We start from the raw sequence: 14,280 nt of genomic DNA on the forward strand, positions 1-14,280 counted from the left end.
ACATTTGTATATTTTGTCCGTGCTGACTGGTCAGTCCCTCTGTGTGACCGTTCCTTTTTTTTTGACCATGCTGACAGCTCTGTACCCGTGTGTAAGCGTTCCTGTGTATTTTCTCTGTGCTGATTGCTCTGTACCAGCGTGACTGTTCTTGTGTATTTTGTCCGTGCAGACCGCTCAGTATCCGTGTGACCATTCCTGTGTATTTTGTCCATGCTGACCGCTCTGTACCCGTGTGTGAGCGTTCCTGTGTATTTTGTCCATGCTGACCGCTCTGTACCCGTGTGTGAGCGTTCCTGTCTGTTCTGTCTGTGCTGATTGCTCTGTACCCGTGTGTGAGCGTTCCTGTGTATTTTGTCCCTGCTAACCGCTCTCTATCCCTGTATGAACATCTGCGTATTTTGTCCATGCTGACAGCTCTCTAACCCTGTGTGACCGTTCCTGTGTATTTTGTCCATGCTGACCGCTCAATACCCGTAAGTGACCGTTGCTGTGTATTTTGTCCATGCTGCCCACTCAATACACGTGTGTGGCTGTTCCTGTGTATTTTGTTCTTGCTGACCGGTCAGTCCCTCTTTGTGACCGTTCCTGTGTATTTTGTTCTTGCTGCCCACTAAATACCCGTGTGTGACTGTTCCTGTGTATTTTGTCTTTGCTGCCCACTCAATATGCGTGTGTGACTGTTCCTGTGTATTTTGTTCCTGCTGACCGCTCTCTACCCATGTGTGAGTGTTCCTGTGTATTTTGTCTGTGCTGATTGCTCTGTACCGCTGTGTGACAGTTCCTGTGTATTTTGTCTGTGCTGACCGCTCTGTACCCGTGTGTGAGTGTTCCTGTGTATTTTGTCTGTGCTGATTGCTCTGTACCCGTGTGACAGTTCCTGTGTATTTTGTCTGTGCTGATTGCTCTGTACCAGTGTGACAGTTCCTGTGTATTTTGTCCCTGCTAACCACTCTCTACCCTGTATGAACATTTGTTTATTTTGTCCGTGCGGACCGCTCAGTACCCGTGTGTGACTGTTCCTGTGTATTTTGTCCATGCTGACCGGTCAGTCCCTCTGTGTGACCGTTCCTGTGTATTTTGTCTTTGCTGCCCACTCAATACGCATGTGTGACTGTTCCTGTGTATTGTGTCCCTGCTGACCGCTCTGTACCCCTGTGTGAACATTTGTATATTTTGTCCGTGCTGACTGCTCAGTACCCGTGTGACCGTTCCTTTTTTTTGTCCATGCTGACCGCTCTGTACCCATGTGTGACTGTTCCTGTGTATTTTGTCCGTGCTGACCGGTCAGTCCCTCTGTGTGACCGTTCCTGTGTATTTTGTCCGTGCTGACTGCTCTGTACCCGTGTGACAGTTCCTGTGTATTTTGTCCCTGCTGACCACTCTGTACCCGTGTGAACATCTGTGTATTTTGTCCATGCTGATTGCTCAATACCCGTATGTGACCGTTCCTTTTTTTTTGTCCATGCTGACAGCTCTGTACCCGTGTGTAAGCGTTCCTGTGTATTTTCTCTGTGCTGATTGCTCTGTACCAGCGTGACAGTTCCTGTGTATTTTGTCCGTGCTGACCACTGAGTACCCGTGTGTGACCATTCCTGTGTATTTTGTCCCTGCTGACTGCTCTTTACACCTGTATGAACATTTGTGTATTTTGTCCGTGCTGACAGCTCAGTACCCGTGTGTAAGCATTCCTGTGTATTTTGTCCGTGCTGACAACTGAGTACCCATGTGTGACTGTCCTTGTGTATTTTGTCCGTGCAGACCGCTCAGTATCCGTGTGACCATTCCTGTGTATTTTGTCCATGCTGACCGCTCTGTACCCGTGTGTGAGCGTTCCTGTGTATCTTGTCCATGCTGACCGCTCTGTACCCGTGTGTGAGCGTTCCTGTGTATTTTGTCCATGCTGACCGCTCTGTACCTGTGTGTGAGCGTTCCTGTCTGTTCTGTCTGTGCTGATTGCTCTGTACCCGTGTGACAGTTCCTGTGTATTTTGTCCCTGCTAACCGCTCTCTATCCCTGTATGAACATCTGCGTATTTTGTCTATGCTGACAGCTCTCTAACCCTGTGTGAATGTTCCTGTGTATTTTGTCCATGCTGACCGCTCAATACCCGTAAGTGACCATTGCTGTGTATTTTGTCCATGCTGATCGCTCTATAACCCGTGTGTCACCGTTCCTGTGTATTTTGTCCATGCTGACTGGTCAGTCCCTCTTTGTGACCGTTCTTGTGTATTTTGTTCTTGCTGCCCACTCAATACCCGTGTGTGACTGTTCCTGTGTATTTTGTCCGTGCTGACCACCCAATACCCCTGTGTGACCGTTCCTTTTTTTTTGTCCATACTGACCGCTCTGTACCCGTGTGTGAGTATTCCTGTGTATTTTGTCTGTGCTGATTGCTCTGTACCCATGTGACAGTTCCTGTGTATTTTCTCCCTGCAGACCGCTCTGTACCGCTGTGTGACCATTTGTGTATTTTGTCCGTGCGGACCGCTCAATACCCGTATGTGACTGTTCCTGTGTATTTTGTCCGTGCTGACCGCTCTGTACCCATGTGTGACCGTTCCTTTTTTTTTGTCCATACTGACCGCTCTGTACCCGTGTGTGAGTATTTCTGTGTATTTTGTCTGTGCTGATTGCTCTGTACCCGTGTGACAGTTCCTGTGTATTTTCTCCCTGCAGACCGCTCTGTACCGCTGTGTGACCATTTGTGTATTTTGTCCGTGCGGACCGCTCAATACCCGTATGTGACCGTTCCTGTGTATTTTGTCCATGCTGACAGCTCTGTACCCGTGTGACTGTTCCTTTGTATTTTGTCCGTGCTGACCGCTCTGTACCCGTGTGTAAGCATTCCTGTGTATTTTGTCTGTGCTGATTGCTCTGTACCCGTGTGACTGTTCCTGTGTATTTTGTCCGTGCTGACCGCTCAGTATCCCTGTGTGAACATTTGTGTATTTTGTCCGTGCTGACAGCTCAGTACCTGTGTGTGACTGTTCCTGTGTATTTTGTCCGTGCTGACCGGTCAGTCCCTCTGTGTGACTGTTCCTGTGTATTTTGTCTGTGCTGACCACTAAATACCCCTGTGTGACCGTTCCTTTTTTTTTGTCCATACTGACCGCTCACCTGTGTGTGAGTGTTCCTGTGTATTTTGTCCGTGCTGACTGCTCTCTACCCATGTGTGAGTATTCCTGTCTGTTCTGATTGCTCTGTACCCGTGTGACAGTTCCTGTGTATTTTGTCCATACTGACCGCTCTGTACCCGTGTGTGAGTATTCCTGTGTATTTTGTCTGTGCTGATTGCTCTGTACCCATGTGACAGTTCCTGTGTATTTTCTCCCTGCAGACCGCTCTGTACCGCTGTGTGACCATTTGTGTATTTTGTCCGTGCGGACCGCTCAATACCCGTATGTGACTGTTCCTGTGTATTTTGTCCGTGCTGACCGCTCTGTACCCATGTGTGACCGTTCCTTTTTTTTTGTCCATACTGACCGCTCTGTACCCGTGTGTGAGTATTTCTGTGTATTTTGTCTGTGCTGATTGCTCTGTACCCGTGTGACAGTTCCTGTGTATTTTCTCCCTGCAGACCGCTCTGCACCGCTGTGTGACCATTTGTGTATTTTGTCCGTGCGGACCGCTCAATACCCGTATGTGACCGTTCCTGTGTATTTTGTCCATGCTGACAGCTCTGTACCCGTGTGACTGTTCCTTTGTATTTTGTCCGTGCTGACCGCTCTGTACCCGTGTGTAAGCATTCCTGTGTATTTTGTCTGTGCTGATTGCTCTGTACCCGTGTGACTGTTCCTGTGTATTTTGTCCGTGCTGACCGCTCAGTATCCCTGTGTGAACATTTGTGTATTTTGTCCGTGCTGACAGCTCAGTCCCTCTGTGTGACTGTTCCTGTGTATTTTGTCTGTGCTGACCACTAAATACCCCTGTGTGACCGTTCCTTTTTTTTTGTCCATACTGACCGCTCACCTGTGTGTGAGTGTTCCTGTGTATTTTGTCCGTGCTGACTGCTCTCTACCCATGTGTGAGTATTCCTGTCTGTTCTGATTGCTCTGTACCCGTGTGACAGTTCCTGTGTATTTTGTCCATGCTGACCGCTCTGTACCCGTGTGTGAGCGTTCCTGTCTGTTCTGTCTGTGCTGATTGCTCTGTACCCGTGTGACAGTTCCTGTGTATTTTGTCCATGCTAACCGCTCTCTATCCCTGTATGAACATTTGTGTATTTTGTCCGTGCGGACCGCTCAGTACCCCTGTGTGACTGTTGCTGTGTATTTTGTCCATGCTGATCGCTCTATAACCCGTGTGTGACCGTTACTGTGTATTTTGTCCGTGCTGACCACTCAATACCCCTGTGTGACCGTTCCTTTTTTTTTTGTCCATACTGACCGCTCTGTACCCGTGTGTAAGCATTCCTGTGTATTTTGTCTGTGCTGATTGCTCTGTACCCGTGTGACAGTTCCTGCTTATTTTGTCCCTGCAGACCGCTCTCTATCCCTGTATGAACATCTGTGTATTTTGTCCATGCTGACCGCTCTATAACCCTGTGTGACCATTCCTGTGTATTTTGTCCGTGCTGACCACTGAGTACCCATGTGTGAGCTTTCCTGTGTATTTTGTCCCTGCTAACCGCTCTCTACCTCTGTATGAACATTTGTGTATCTTGTCCATGCTGACCCTTCAATACCTGTATGTGACCGTTGCTGTGTATTTTGTCCATGCTGACAGCTCTGTACCCATGTGTGACTGTTCCTGTGTATTCTGTCCGTGCTGACCGGTCAGTCCCTCTGTGTGACCGTTCCTTTGTATTTTGTCCGTGCTGACCGCTCTGTACCCGTGTGTAAGCATTCCTGTGTATTTTGTCTGTGCTGATTGCTCTGTACCCGTGTGACAGTTCCTGTGTATTTTGTCCCTGCTGTCCGCTCTGTAATCCTGTGACCATTTGTGTATTTTGTCCGTGCTGACTGCTCTGTACTGATGTGTATAACCATTCTGGTGTACTTCGACTGTTTCTCAGTATTTATTTCTGACTACATGTCATTATGTATTTCTCACTCTGTCAGTGTATGACCTAAAAATATGTATTTTCCTTTGGATACATTAGGTTATTTCTTGTATTAATGTCTTCCCTCCCTTTGCTTATCTGGGAGCTTACTTTAATTCCTAAATAGATATTTACAATGAATTTCTAAAATGTGTCTACAAAAGTTTCCAGAGTCAATATATAGAGAGGCCTGCTCGAGCGGGTGCAATACTGAACCTTTTCTTATGGAAACAGGTAGGGTATCTAACTGAAGTGGTAGTCTGGGAGTGCATTGTCTCTAGCAACCGCAATTCTATTAGTTTTAAGATGGTGTTGGAAAAGAACAAGACAGATCCACGGGTTTGAGTGCTACATTGAAGCAGGGTTCAATTTGGGGGTGAGACAGAATCTAGCAAAAGCTGATTGGATGTGCCTATTTGAAGGAAAAAAGAATATATAGCAAGTGGCAAGTTTTTAAGAATGGCTGAGCAGATCTTCCTGTTTGGGTGAAGAGTGAATCTGGCAAATTGAGGAAAACTTGTCTGATGAGGTATTGAGCCTCTGGTAAAGAAAAAGAAGGAAGCATACATTGTGTTCAGCAGGCTGGTGATGAGTAAAAAGTCTTTAATGATTATAAAAAGATAAAGAATATTCTGAAGAAATAAATCAGGAGGGAAGATAGAGGTTATGAGGTGGATCTGGCAGGTAAGGTTAAGCAAAATCTACATCTACATTAATGATAAAAGAGTGAGTCACAGATATCAGGAGGGCTGCCTGTGTACTGTGCTGCAGGAGATGGATGGTGTTTTTAATGATCATTTCTCCTCAGTGCTTACTGAGGGGAAAATCATGATTGCTTCAGAGATAAAGGAAACAAGTGGAGATGCTTGAAGAACATTCATATTACCAGGGAGGAGGTAGTTGCAGCTGCTCAGGACATTAAACTGGATAAATTATAAAAATTCTTGCAGGAAGTCTTACCATAGAACCATAGAAACTACAGCACAGAAACAGGCCTTTTGGCCCTTCTTGGCTGTGCCGAACCATTTTCTGCCTAGTCCCACCGACCTGCACACGGACCATATCCCTCCATACACCTCCCATCCATGTATCTGTCCAATTTATTCTTAAATGTTAAAAAAGAACCCGCATTTACCACCTCATCTGGCAGCTCATTCCATACTCCCACCACTCTCTGTGTGAAGAAGCCCCCCCCCCCCTAATGTTCCCTTTAAACTTTTCACCCTCACCCTTAACCCATGCCCTCTGGTTTTTTTCTCCCCTTGCCTCAGTGGAAAAAGCCTGCTTGCATTCACTCTATATATACCCATCATAATTTTATATACTTCTATCAAATCTCCCCTCATTCTTCTACGCTCCAGGGAATAAAGCCCTAACCTTGCTCTATCATTAGTTACTGGTGAAGTTCCTGAAACTGGAGACTGGCCAAGTCTTCAATTGTTTAAAAAAGAAGGCAAGATCAAGCTCAAGAATGCAAACCCGTCACCCTGACATTAGTGGTGAGGAAATTACTGGAGGGAAATCTCTCTTGTGGGGAACAGGATCTCCTAGCGTTTGTATAGATGGAGTCTGATTTTGAGGAGGCATGAGTTTATCCCAGGGAAGTCGTGTTAATCAACCCTGAAGAAGTGACCGAAAAGGCAGTAGAGTCTTCTATTTGGACCTTAGCTAGGTATTTAACAGGTTCCACATAGTAGGCTGGTCTGGAAAGTTAGATCCCATGGAATCCAGGGAGAGATGGAATCAGAAGATGGTGGTTGAAGGTTCCTTCTTAGAACATAAGTTGGTGACTTAGTTGTGTGCCACGGAGGTCAATATTGGGACCCTTACTATTTGCTATTTATATAAATGATCCGATGCAAATGCACAAGGCTTGCTCAATTAGTTTATAGATGGAACAAAATTAGAATGTATTGGATCCTGTGGCAGCGAGGTCCAGACCCAATGGATATCGATGCGACAGAACCCGGGTCCTAGTGTGAGGTACAACCTGACATTTTGACGATTTAAATGCTGTGCCTCACAAATTGAAAGGGCAGGGTGTTGGGATAAGAGGCGAGGGTTGCGCTGCAACATTTACTTGGGTCTGTGCTGAACTGAGGCTGAGGCCTGGTCTGGTCGCCCCAGGCATTGTGTCAATGGACCCACTTTTGTTCTGAATGCCATTTGCTTACTTTTAGTGTTTGCATGATTTGTTTTTTTTCTCTCTTTGCACATTGGGTCTAGCATTGGGACGGCCTTTCTTTATGGGTTCTTTTGGGTTTATAAACATAGAAAACCTACAGCACAATACAGGCCCTTTGGCCCATAATGCTGTGCTGAACATGTACCTACTTAGAAATTACCTAAGGTTACCCTTAGCCCTCTATTTTTCTTCTGATATTGTTAGATGATCTATGGCCTTTTACAAAACCTGTTTGATTCTCTTTTATGATAAAAGGTAACATAGTTTATAATTGCAATGCTAAGGTTTTAAATAAGGTTTTAAAGTCAACATTTAACAATGAAATAGGCCCGTAGGAGGCATAACCTCCATGTTTCTTTGTTTTGTGGCTGCCTGTTAGGAGATGAATCTCAAGGTTCCATAACATATACATACTTTGAATTTGATAGTGAAGGAGGTTATTGTACATTACAGTGGAGGGGGAGAGGGTGAACTAATACCACTTTCTTAGCCACTGTCCTCCAAATCAATCAGCCTGCCCATGAAAATTACGACCCCACCATCCGTCCAGTTATTGACCACACTGCAGCCACCCAAATTCACAACCATCCTTTCTCTAGGTGCTTTTCGGTCTCCTCCAGTTTAATTCATACTCCTGCAGCCCGTACCAAAGTCACAAATACCACCCTCTGTGGCTTTCCCCACATTAAATGTCTCTGCAAATCATCTCTGCAACTTCTGACATTGATCTGACTACTCCTATTGCCCAGCCACTCGGCAGTTCACTGTTGACAATATATCTAGAATCCACAGGATTCATTTGTAGATTTTTCTGTGTCTACACATGCTAATTGCATGCCAAAACCAGAGCCCTGATGAGTTTTGTATTTTTTTCATCTCAGAGACATGAAATTAGCTCTGCTGAGTCTAGGGGGCAGCACTGAGGTGGAAGAAGGAATGCTCCAGAAGGTAAAAGAACAGGTAGGAACATTGAATTCTGTGCCTCAATGTCACTGACTGGACACTACCATTGTGTGAGAAAGGGCCCAACACCACCAAAAGTGTCGCAGGCTGGCCAGGACAATTAAGCCATCCTGGACCTGCTTACAGAGTTTGATAATCACAGTAGTTTCTTGAAACAAAGTGGATGTGAGCAACAAGCTGACAGCACATCTGGTCCTTTGCTATGAACAGGTGCACTCACTGTGCCAGAAAGAAGTTGTCCTTTGGAAACTGTTAAGGATGGAAAAAGTGAAGTTGAATGTCTCTCAGCAGGTGGAGTTGATCAGCCTGAAGACACAACCGGAACAGCTGACGGTGCTGAAGGCACAGATTCAGAAACTGCACAGGAATGTGATGGGTAAAGTGAGGTAATTGCAGGCTCTACAACCATACTGGGGTGCACAAAGGTCAGGTGGTGGAGGAGGGAAGGTATGAAACAATCTGGTTCATCAGATAGGGGCAGTTGATCACACTCCCAAACAACCCCTGCCTCCCCCTCCCACATCTACCACCAGGTTCTCAGTGCAGTATGGATGAAGTTAGTACTAACATCTTAAGTTCCCTTTGAGAATCTGTGCCTGAGGTATGATAAGGTTGATGTATCGGGCAGCCACATCAAGTGCAAAAGACATAGGAGCAGAATGAGGCCACTGGGCCTATCAAGTCTGTTTCACCATTCCATCATGGCTGATCCATTTCCCTCAACATCATTCTCATTTCACGCCCTGACTTATCAAGCTCTACTTTAAAAATACTCAATGACACAACCTCCAGCGCCACTTGTGACAACAAATTCCACAGATTTACCACATTGTGGCTAAAGTAGTTGTAAAAGGACATCCCTCTATTCTCAGGTTATGGCTTCTGATCCCAGACTCCCCAGCTAAAGGAAACATCCTCTCCATATCTACTCTATCTTGGCCTTTCAACATTTGATAGGTTTCAATGAGATTTCTCCCCGGCCACCCCATTCTTCTAAATTCCAGCGAGTACAGGCCCAGAGGCATCAAACACTGCAATTTTGGACAATACAAAACACCTATGTCAGGACACTATTCATTGGCTAAAGCTCAGTGTCTTAACACCATTCCCACAGTCCTCATTGATAAGCAACAGAATCTGGGCTCTGTACCTCCCTCTACAACTGGATCCTTAAATCCGAACCAGAAGACCACAATCTGTGCAGATCAGTGATAATCAGCACTGGTGCACCTCAGGGGTGTGTGCTTAGCCCACTGCTCTACTCCCTCTGTACCCATGACTGTGTGGCTAGGTATAGCTTAAATACCATCTATAAATTTGCTGATGGAGATAAGAGTGCGTACAGGTATAGCAGCTAGTTGAGTGGTATGGCCTCAATGTCAGTAAGACAAAAAAAAAATGCTGATTGTGGACTTCAGGAAGCGTAAGTCGAGGGCACAGAGGGATCAGAAGTGGAGAGAGTGAGCAATTTCAAATTCCTGGGTATCAGTAACTCTAAGGACCTAATCTGGCCTCAACATAATGAACCAACTATAAAGAAGGCAAGACTGTGGCTATATTTCATCAGGAGTATGAAGAGATGGTTTGTCAGCTAAGACACTCAAAAACTTACATACCGTAGAGAGCATTCTGACAGGCTGCACAGACAGCTCACTGTCTGGTACGGGGACCAAAAGAAGCTACAGAAAGTTGTAAAATTAGTCAGATCTATCTTGAGCCTAGCCTCCGTAGTATCCAAGACATCTTCAAGGAGCGGTGCCTCAGAAAGGTGACATCCATTATTAAGCACTCCAGCACCCAGGGCATGCCCTCTTCTCATTGTTACCATCAGGTGGGAGGTACAGAAGCCTGAAGGCACATACTCAGAGATTCAAGAACAGCTTCTTCCCCTCTGCCATCCAATTCCTAAATGTACATTGAACCCATGAAATCTACCCCACTTCTTAAAAAATAAATATCATTGCTGGTTTTGCACTATTTCAATCTATTCAATATATATTATACACACTTACTGTAATTGATTTACTTGGTTATTTTGTCTTTCTAAATTATGTATTGTACTGGACTGCTGCTGCTATATTAACCATATAACGGTTACAGCACGGAAACAGGCCATCTCGGCCCTTCTAGTCCGTGCCGAACACTTACTCTCACCTAGTCCCACCGACCTGCACTCAGCTCATAACCCTCCATTCCTTTCCTGTCCATATATCTATCCAATTTAACTTTAAACAACATCGAACCTGCCTCAACCACTTCTACTGGAAGCTCGTTCCACACAGCTACCACTCCCTGAGTAAAGAAGTTCTCCCTCATGTTACCCCTAAACTTTTGCCCTTTAACTCTCAACTCATGTCCTCTTGTTTGAATCTCCCCCACTCTCAATGGAAAAAAGCCTATCCACGTCAACTCTATCTATCCCCCTCATAATTTTAAACACCTCTATCAAGTTCCCCCCCTCAACCTTCTACGCTCCAAAGAATAAAGACCCAACTTGTTCAACCTTTCTCTGTAACTCAGATGCTGAAACCCAGGTACTCTCTCAATTTTATTGACACCTTTCCTATAATTCGGTGACCAGAACTGTACACAAAACTCGAAATTTGGCCTTACCAATGCCTTATACAATTTCAACATTACATCCCAACTCCTATATTCAATGCTCTGATTAATAAAGGCCAGCATACCAAAAGCTTTCTTCACCACCCTATCCACATGAGATTCCACCTTCAGGGAACTATGCACCATTATTCCTAGATCCCTCTGTTCTACAGCATTCTTCAATGCCTTACCATTTACCATGTATGTCCTATTTTGAATAGTCCTACCAAAATGTAGCACCTCACATTTTTCAGCATTAAACTGCCATCTTTCAGCCCACTCTTCTAACAGGCCTAAATCTCTCCACAAGCTTTGAAAACCTACTTCATTATCCAATATTAACAAATTTCACAACAGATGCTGGCGATAATAAACCTGATTTTGAGTCATATATTAAACCTTTCAATGCTGGAATCATTTTGTGAATCTCTTTTGAACCCTCTCCAATGTCAGCAAATCCTTTCTTAGAAAAGGGGCACAAAACTGGTCACAATACTCCAAGGCCTTACTAGTGACAGAGGTTACAGTGGGACATTGATAGGACGCAAAACTGGGATGAGAAGTGGCAGATGGAGTTCAACCCAGATAAGTGTGAAGTGGTTCATTTTGATAGGTCTAAATATGATGGCAGAATATAGTATTAATGGTAAGACTCTTGGCAGTGTGGAGGATCAGAGGGACCTTGGGGTCTGAGTCCATAGGACGCTCAAAGCAGCTGCGCAGGTTGACTCGGCGATCAAGAAGGCATACGTGTATTGGCCTTCATCAATCGTGGAATTGAATTTAGGAGCCGAGATGTAATGTTGCAGCTATATAGGACCCTGGTCAGACCCCACTTGGAGAACTGTGCTCAGTTCTGGTCGCCTCACTACAGGAAGGATGTGGGAAACATAGAAAGCGTGCGGAGGAGATTTACAAGGATGTTGCCTGGATTGGGGAGCATGCCTTATGAGAATAGGTTGCGTGAACTCAGCCTTTTCTCCTCAGAGTGACGAAGGATGAGAGGTGACCTGATAGAGGTGTATAAGATGATGAGAGGCATTGATCATTTGGATAATCAGAGGTTTTTTCCCAGGGCTGAAATGGTTGCCACAAGAGGACACATGTTTTAAGGTGCTGGGGAGTAGGTACAGAGGAGATGTCGGGTAAAGTTTTTTTTACTCAGAGTGGTGAGTGCGTGGAATGGGCTGCCGGCAACAGTGGTGGAGACAGATACAATAGGGTCTTTTAAGAGACTTTTGGATAGGTACATGAAGCTTAGAAATTGCTAGGGTTACCTAAAGCCCTCTATTTTTCTAAGGTAGGGACATGTTCGGCACAACCTTGTGGGCCGAAGGGCCTGTTTTGTGTTGTAGGTTTTCTATGTTTCTATAAAACTGATGTAATGCTAAGGCTTTAATAGGCACTAGTAAACTAATCTGTCTAGGTACTTCTCCAGCTATCATCTACAAACTTGGCCACAAAGTCATTAACTAAGTCATCTAAATAATTGATATACAACATAAAAAGCAGTCCCAAAATCAACCCTTGATACCACTAGCCACTGTCAGCCAATCAGAAAAGGCTCATTTTATTCACACTCTATGTTCTATCTATGCTTTCCTGTTATACCATGGGCTCTTATCTTGCTAAGCAAACTGCATATGGAGCACCTTGTCAAAGGCCTTTTGAAAATCCAAGTACACAACATCCACCAATTATCCTTTGTCTCTCCTGCTTGTTATTTCATCAAAGAATTCCAACAGTTTTGTCAGGCAAGATTTTCCCTTAAGGAAATCATGCTACTTTTGGCCCATTTTATCATGTGCCTCAAAGTACCCCGAAACCTCATCCTTAACAATCAACTCCGATATCTTCCCAGCCACTGAGGTCAGGTTAACTGGCCTATGTTCTTCCTTCTTGAAGAGTAGAGTGACTTTTGCAATTTTCCAATCTTCCGGAACCATTCCAGAACCTAGTGATACTTGAAGCAGCATCACTAATGCCTCCACAATCTCTTCAGCCATTTCTCTCAGAACCCTGGGGTTAGTCTGTCTGGTCCAAGTGACTTTCGGACCTTTCAGCTTCCAAAACACTTTCTCCCTAGTCTGCCCTCATACACTCTCAAACATCTGGCATATTGCTTGTGGCTTCCACAGTGAAGACTGACGCAAAATACATATTCAGTCCCTCTGCCATTTCCTTTTACCCCATTACTACCTCTCCAGCATCATTTTCCAGAAGTCAGATACCTACTCTTGTCTCTCTTTTACTATTTGCATACCTGAAAAATAGTTTTGGTATTCCTCTTTAATAGTATAGGCTGGCGTACTTTCATATTTCATCTTTTTGCTCCTTATGGCATTTTAGTTGCCTTCTGTTTGTTTTTATAAGCTTCCCAATGCTCTAACTTCCAATAATTTATTGCTCTATCACATGCTCTCTCTATTGTTTTTATGTTGGCTTTGACTTCCCTTGTCATCCACAGTTGTGTCATCCTGCCTTTAGAACACTTTTTCCTGTGGAATGCATGTATCCTTCACCTTCTGAATTGCCCTCAGAAACTCCAGTCATTGCTGCTCTGCTGTAATCCCTATTAGTGTCTACTTCCAATCAATTTTGGCCAGCTCCTCTCTCATGCTTCTATAAATCCCTTTACTCCACTGTAATACTGATATATCTGACTTTAGCTTCTCCCTCACAAATTGCAGGGTGAATTCTATCAAATTATGATCACTGCCTCCCAGAGGTTCCTTGGCCTTAAGCTCACGAATCAAATCAGTTCATTACACAACACCCAATCTAGAATCACTGATCCACTAGTGGGCTCAACCAGAAGCTGCTTGGAAAAGCAGCCTTGTAGGCATTGTACAAATTCCCACTATTGGGATCCAAGACAGCACCAAACTGATTTTCCCAATCTACCTACCTAATGTATCCCCCATGACTATTTTAACATTGTCCTTTTGACATATATTTCCTATCCTCCGTTGTAAATCGTAGCCCACATCATGGCTACTGTTCGGAGGCCTGTATATAACTCCTATTCAAAGTCTTTTTGCCCTTGCTCTACCCACAACAAGAGATTTATTATCCATCTCAACCCTGTTATCCTACCTTCTCCCCATAACCTTTGATGCCCTGAATAAGCGAGAACCTGTCAATCTCTACTTTAAATATACTCAATGACTTGGCCTCGCCAGTCATCCGTGGATGTGATTCCATGGATTCACCATCTTCTGGCTAGAGAAATTCCTATCTTTGTTCCAGAGGGATGTCCTTTTATTCTGTGGCTGTGCTCTCTGGTCCTAGTCTTACCCACTATAGGAAACGTCCCCTCCATATCCACTCTAAGCCTTAAAATATTTGACAAGTTTCAATGACATAGAACATAGAAAACCTACAGCAAAATACAGGCCCTTCAGCCCACAATGCCATGCTGAACATGTACTTACTTTAGAAATTACCTAGGATTACCCATAGCCCTCTATTTTTCTAAGCTCCATGTACC

At 44.6% G+C, this 14,280-nt stretch overlaps 1 protein-coding gene across 12 annotated transcripts in view; it reads left to right on the forward strand.

The window, feature by feature from the left end:
- heatr4 (HEAT repeat containing 4) overlaps nucleotides 1-14,280 on the forward strand; it is a 215,762-nt gene that overhangs the window by 138,870 nt on the left and 62,612 nt on the right. For 8 of the 12 annotated variants that reach the window (XM_072263529.1, XM_072263497.1, XM_072263520.1 and 5 more), the window contains one exon: nucleotides 8,108-8,186. In XM_072263529.1, coding sequence (XP_072119630.1) covers nucleotides 8,108-8,186 — 79 coding nt within the window. Of the gene's footprint in view, nucleotides 1-8,107; nucleotides 8,187-8,477; nucleotides 8,576-14,280 lie in introns of all 12 variants that reach the window. The other 4 variants (XR_011886603.1, XM_072263547.1, XM_072263593.1 and 1 more) reach the window with 2 other exon arrangements.

Source organism: Mobula birostris, chromosome 1, assembly GCF_030028105.1.
Source record: "Mobula birostris isolate sMobBir1 chromosome 1, sMobBir1.hap1, whole genome shotgun sequence".
Classification (NCBI taxonomy): Eukaryota; Metazoa; Chordata; class Chondrichthyes; order Myliobatiformes; family Myliobatidae; genus Mobula; species Mobula birostris.